This window comes from Triticum aestivum, chromosome 1D (assembly GCF_018294505.1).
Source record: "Triticum aestivum cultivar Chinese Spring chromosome 1D, IWGSC CS RefSeq v2.1, whole genome shotgun sequence".
NCBI lineage: Eukaryota > Viridiplantae > Streptophyta > Magnoliopsida > Poales > Poaceae > Triticum > Triticum aestivum.
In genome coordinates this window covers 223,786,272-223,791,551 of record NC_057796.1, presented here as the reverse complement: position 1 = coordinate 223,791,551, position 5,280 = coordinate 223,786,272, and the positions used below count along the sequence as shown (strand labels likewise).

General features: G+C 46.7%; 1 protein-coding gene across 1 annotated transcript; it reads right to left on the bottom strand.

Annotated features, from left to right (window-relative positions):
• Window positions 1-804: 804 nt before the first annotated feature.
• LOC123181110 (cytokinin dehydrogenase 3) lies at window positions 805-4,892 on the bottom strand. Its single transcript, XM_044593334.1, has 5 exons — window positions 4,052-4,892; window positions 3,786-3,913; window positions 3,426-3,686; window positions 3,082-3,344; window positions 805-1,480 (listed from the first exon to the last, which is right to left on the bottom strand). Exons 1-5 carry the CDS (start codon window positions 4,623-4,625, stop codon window positions 1,138-1,140), a joined length of 1,569 nt encoding a protein of 522 aa, XP_044449269.1. The 5' UTR covers window positions 4,626-4,892; the 3' UTR covers window positions 805-1,137.
• Between the last annotated feature and the right edge of the window lie 388 nt (window positions 4,893-5,280).

The window sequence follows — 5,280 nt, the reverse complement described above, 5'->3', positions numbered from 1 at the left end:
CCCCGGCGGTCGGTGACGGTGACGGGAATCCCGGTGCTTCTGCTCTAGTTGGTAGTTTAGGTTAGGGTTTTTTAGTCCCAGCGAGTGCGGTGCTCGGGGAAATAGTGACGCTTCTTCTTCGATTTTGTCTTCGGACTTCGATCCTCCCCGAGTTCGTCTGTCTGGCTGTGGTCAACGGAACTTCTGCGTAGATTCCTGCCATCTCCTTGGAGCGGCGGTGTTACGATTTCTCGTCATGTGGCGAGATTTGCTGTCAGATGCTTTAGATTTATGCAAGGGTTCAAAGGCGACGACACGGCTCCAGGCGCTGGTTCTTAGGGGCACGTGCACAAAGACTTCCTGCCTGTCATTGAAAAGGTCAAGCCGACTCCGGTAGAGGAGCGGCGACAACGGCACGTCGGCAGTTCGTTCTGGCAGCAGTAGCGGTCGTTCAGTGGTTTTGGAATCTCAATGTAATTTTTATTATGTTTAAGATGCTTTGTACTTCCGGTGAACTTTTATAAAAGATTTGATCCTTTGCGAAAAAAAGTAAAACTTAATTAATGGATGAGGTAAATATTTTGGCCCTGTTTGGGAAAGAAAGAGTCGGTCACAATGAACTAAACAGACATTAGACCAACATCAGACAAAAGTAATGATAAGAATATCAGATGGACAGGGTGTATAATTCACAGCAATGATTTTAGAAGAATCTCAGAAGCTCACTCTGTAAATTCGTAAGCATATCATCTTGGGTTCTGATTTAACTCTTCAAGTTTTATGAAAGGTCAGCCGAAAGCACAAATGAACCAGCGATGCCCAAACGAGTCGAGTGCGGAGAGTTTCATACTTGTGGGAATGAAAGTGAGAACAATAGCAACAATCCTAATGGCAACATACAGATCGAACAGAATCACTATCTCTATCCCTAGAGCTGTGCTTCCTCAGCCTGTACAGAGTTCCAAAATTCCCAGTGGTATTCACAACCACTGAGTTTTCCCAGGATCCACCCCCACCATAATAATCCAACCCATGCCTCAAAATGCCGAGGAAACAGCCCGAAAAGAGCTACGAAAGAGAAAGAACAGGATCCCACCTTAGTCACCTAACTATATCACTTATTTTACCACCGATGAATGGCCGCGAAAATTCATGCTGTCAGCTTGCATAAACCCCAGTGCTGCCCTTGGGGAATATACCTTGGCCTGGCCCGAGGATGGACAGCGGGTCAAACCGGTTTTTGCGCTCCACGAACCGCTCCCAACGCGGGCCAAAGTGTTGGTGCCAGCCAGCCGGAGTTGGATGGTGAGCCAAGTACTGTTTTGCGCCGATGCGCACTCCGGCGGTGTCAGCTATGTGGCGATGACGGCGGAGAAGCTCTTGCAGGCAGTGGTGGGAGCATCCTTCATCAGGGTTTGCAGAACGGAGAATGCCAACCACGTACATCACCTGCTCCGTGGACCCGGAATCCGGTAGCACAACGGATGTGTTAGTGCCCCACCTGCAAGATTAACAGAGTAACAGTTAAATGATATATCTCAGCAACTGCCAGATCATGACCTGGATAAGAACACAAGGAGAAGAAAATTATATAGTTGACATCCTGCAGTTCGGTGTATCCTGACTCAGAAATGTCTCTGTTTAAATGTTTATAGAGACAAGTCTACACTGGGCCTATTAAACTAGTTCAGTACATTGAACATGAACCGTAGGTCACAAGCTAGATCTTTTGCTAAGGCTCAATCAGCTAATAGTTGACTTGTTTTGAAAGCCATCTTGCAGGTAAACTAGTATAAACTTCTTGGTAGAAGTGACACCTTGCAAATACTTGAATGTGAGGTCAATGAATCTTAAAACATACAGAATGTGTGACTTGTGAACAACGTTATGCATCAAAGCAAATAAATTTGTAGCTAGTCAAATATTAGTTTTATCCCAATTAAAAGAGCTTACATGCTGATGTTTGACCTGGATGGCAGTTATTGTTTATAATGCATTGCGATAAGCTTATCTTATCTGAGCGTAAATAAACCAAATTGCATTTTTTTAACTTCAGGACAAATCTCAGTTTCTTTTCTTTTAAGGAGAGAGCAAGTATCTTTGCTTACATATCTCCCTGTAATTAACAAAGGTTTGATCAAATAAAGAAGATGCCACTCATTGAGCCAAAGCTATAGTTTGAGTTAAATCATACAATGCTGGCGACAGATGTCATTCTATTTGAAGGACCCACAAAACATGAAACAATCATTCACAAGCATGCAACAATCGACCAACAAAGGCACTGTAGGTGTGGACTTTCTACCAGAAATATTGTAGACATACATAGAACTTTCCAATAAGAAGAGTTCGCAGCATTAAACAACCGACCGATCTAATATTCTCATTTTTGTGTGTGTGTGTGTTGTGTCCAATGTTAGTACAAAGCAGGGCTGCAACTTTTCTGCCCTCTATACCCACTCCATAGTAAAGGCGAGTGAGCATTTTTTATTTCTTATGAAAAGAAGAGTGTTGGGACCAAGATGCCTGTATACTAATGAAGACCCTAAGTAGGCGGCTAGGCGCACAGAAGGATACATCACACATCATTTATCAAAGATAATACGTTCTCTTCCAGACCTTTACAATATACTGTACAAGAGAACACACCCAAATCATGAATGCTATGCATGAAAACCACAGCAGGTGCTACCAAAGAAGAGCAGAATGGTGCCCCACGTAGAAATATGGAATAAATGATATGTTCTCAGGCCTGTACTGCCTGCTATATCAGTATAGATGGTAGAAAATGGGGCAGCATGCGAATGCCAAAAGGGACTATCTCATGCCCGGTGAGCAGAGCTGATTAATTTCTCAGCACTTTGGTTATACAGAAAAGAACTCGTTACTAGACGAAAATGATGCGGAGAAAGGCTTGTCCAACTTGGACTGCTTGGAAGCTAACGCAGCGGTCACAAACAAGGTTAGTTAAAGAATCGGTAGATAATATTTTCTTCTATAAACAATGCTTCCACGTATTGATGTGCCCCCCAGCCCCAAGTTGCGATATCTTAATGTAATGTCTACAATACATTGCGTTGATTAGGAGCACACACAGCTTACTTGTCTCTGAGGAGTGGATAGATGAGGATGAGCCCCTCAAAGTTATCCGGTGAGATGTTGTCCATGAGAAGGTCCCTCAGGTCCCTGATCCCGGCCTTGGGCACGAACATGTTGAGCCACGGGTGGTGCACCTCCCAGAGCCCGCTGCTCCTCAGGCTCATCTCCTCCATCCTCACCCTGTTGAGGAAATCAAAGTAGGACACCTCCACACTGTACAGGTGGGACGCTATGTGGCTCATCTGCACTGAGATGGCTTCCACCACCTGAAAATAAACACATGCACACACACTCGATCATTCATTCCCAAGCCTTGACAAGTACACAGAAAAAGAAAAAAAACTTACCTGTTCCACATTGGTATTCTTGCGCTGGTAATCATGAACCGCAAACTCTATGCAGTAGTAGATCTTAGGACTGCCCTTGGTGCCAAAATCTGGGCTGAAGTCCATATTTGCAGGGAAGGCGATGGAGGAGCTGTGAAGCGACTGTTCATTCAAGACGATGAAACCTTCTACGTAGTCCACCATATCCGGCATCGACACCAGCAGCTCCTGGTCTTTGGTGAAGGTGCCGAAATCGTCGTAGAAGGCCCTCACCCACTTCACCTGAATGAAGTCGATCCAAAACCCGATTAATCATCTATGCATGGCACAGGCTGACAATACACTAATGAGAACAAGACGGGTGTAACGCTGCATACATACTTTCTGTGGAGCTTCCTGCAGCAGGATCCTTGCCCTAGTTATGATGCCAAACTGGCCAAGGCCTCCCAGAACAGCGCTGAACAGCTCTGCGTTCTTGGTGGGCGAGCATGTCACGGTCTCTCCCCTGCCTGTTAACCAAAGAGGAGCACAAAATCTACTGCCCGTCAGCAACCAAGATGTTGTTGGCCAAGGGAGACAGAGCCAAAAGCCAAATAAGAAGATCTTGTCCTTTTTTTTGCCCCCTCAGCATGCATCTCTTATCGTACCTGTGACTACCTCCAGCTGTAGAACATTGCTAATCTGAGGCCCGTGCTTGAATGTCTGCCCGCTGATGCCGGCATTGGACAGAGTCCCACCAATGGTGATGTAGAGGTAATCAGTCCAGGACCTTGGAGCCAGCCCAGCCTTCAAGCTCTGCTCCAGGAGCTCTATCCACATGGCTCCACCGCTCACATCAGCATAGGAAACATCTCCTTCTCCTCCTTTGTGCAGCTCTATCTCAGCAGGCAAGGAGCGCATCTCCACCACAATGCCATCTAGGGCCTGGGCCTGTCCATGAATGGAGTGACCCGCACCCCTGGCCGCCACTGTCACCTTGCCTAGAGACGAGGCGGAGAGGAAGCTAAGAAGCAGAGAGATGTCCCTTGGGGACTGGGGCTTCAACACAGCGGACGGGGAGTGGAAGAGGATCCTACCGAAGTCACTGGACGCAGCGATGGTGGTGGGGAGCAGGTTCAAGGGGCCAAAGTCCATGGGGCTCTGGATGAACTTGTATGGCGAGCAGAGGGAGAGGATGAGGATGAGGAGGTTAACTCTTGTGCATACCATGGCAATCTCCATGGCGCGCAGTGAGTGACTGATTCTTGGACGCTGGTAAAAGAAGAAAGGCGTGTGCGTGTGTATCACCGCGAGGTGTATTGCTATTGTGGAGGCTGGCTAGAAGAAGGGATCAGCAGCGCATTATATGGCTTTTGGGCAAAGGCGAGAGAGAGAGAGAGAGAGAGGGTGAATGAAGAAGAAAGGGATGAGCAGGGAAGAGGGAGGGGTCTTAAAGGAGTATGAGAAGGAAGGAACTCACTCACTCAACAGCTGATGAGGTTTTGAAAGGGGTTTCCCTTGATGAGGAGATAAAAGGAAGCACTAAAAGACTAAAGGGAGAAGCTGTCACATACCCAAAAAAAGGCCACCATGTGCCCCCTCACCAGTCTCTCTCTCTCACACACACACTCACACACGCGCGCGCGCGGAAGCAGCTGAAACAAACCAGCACAATATAAATGAGGGAAGAGTGCACTCCTGTCAAAAGGAAGGACAAAGACAATGTAGATCACACTGACTGCACCCCTTTTCTGTTTCGGAATCATACTTAAGTCAGCTCCATGTGATTCTATTTCATCGGCTCCCACTTTTCTCCCCCTCAATTTTCAAGTGCTGTCAAGCATGCAATTTTTTGTAGATTACCATGCGTCCGTTAACTAATAAGATCGATGACATG

Excerpts from the sequence above, each read along its gene's own strand:
- LOC123181110 (XM_044593334.1), bottom strand. The coding sequence starts at position 4,625 with ATGGAGATTGCCATGGTATGCACAAGAGTTAACCTCCTCATCCTCATC. Across the intron at positions 3,345-3,425 it reads AGAATACCAATGTGGAACAG|GTGGTGGAAGCCATCTCAGT; the intron begins GTAAGTTTTTTT and ends GTTTATTTTCAG. Across the intron at positions 1,481-3,081 it reads TATCCACTCCTCAGAGACAA|GTGGGGCACTAACACATCCG; the intron begins GTAAGCTGTGTG and ends TTAATCTTGCAG.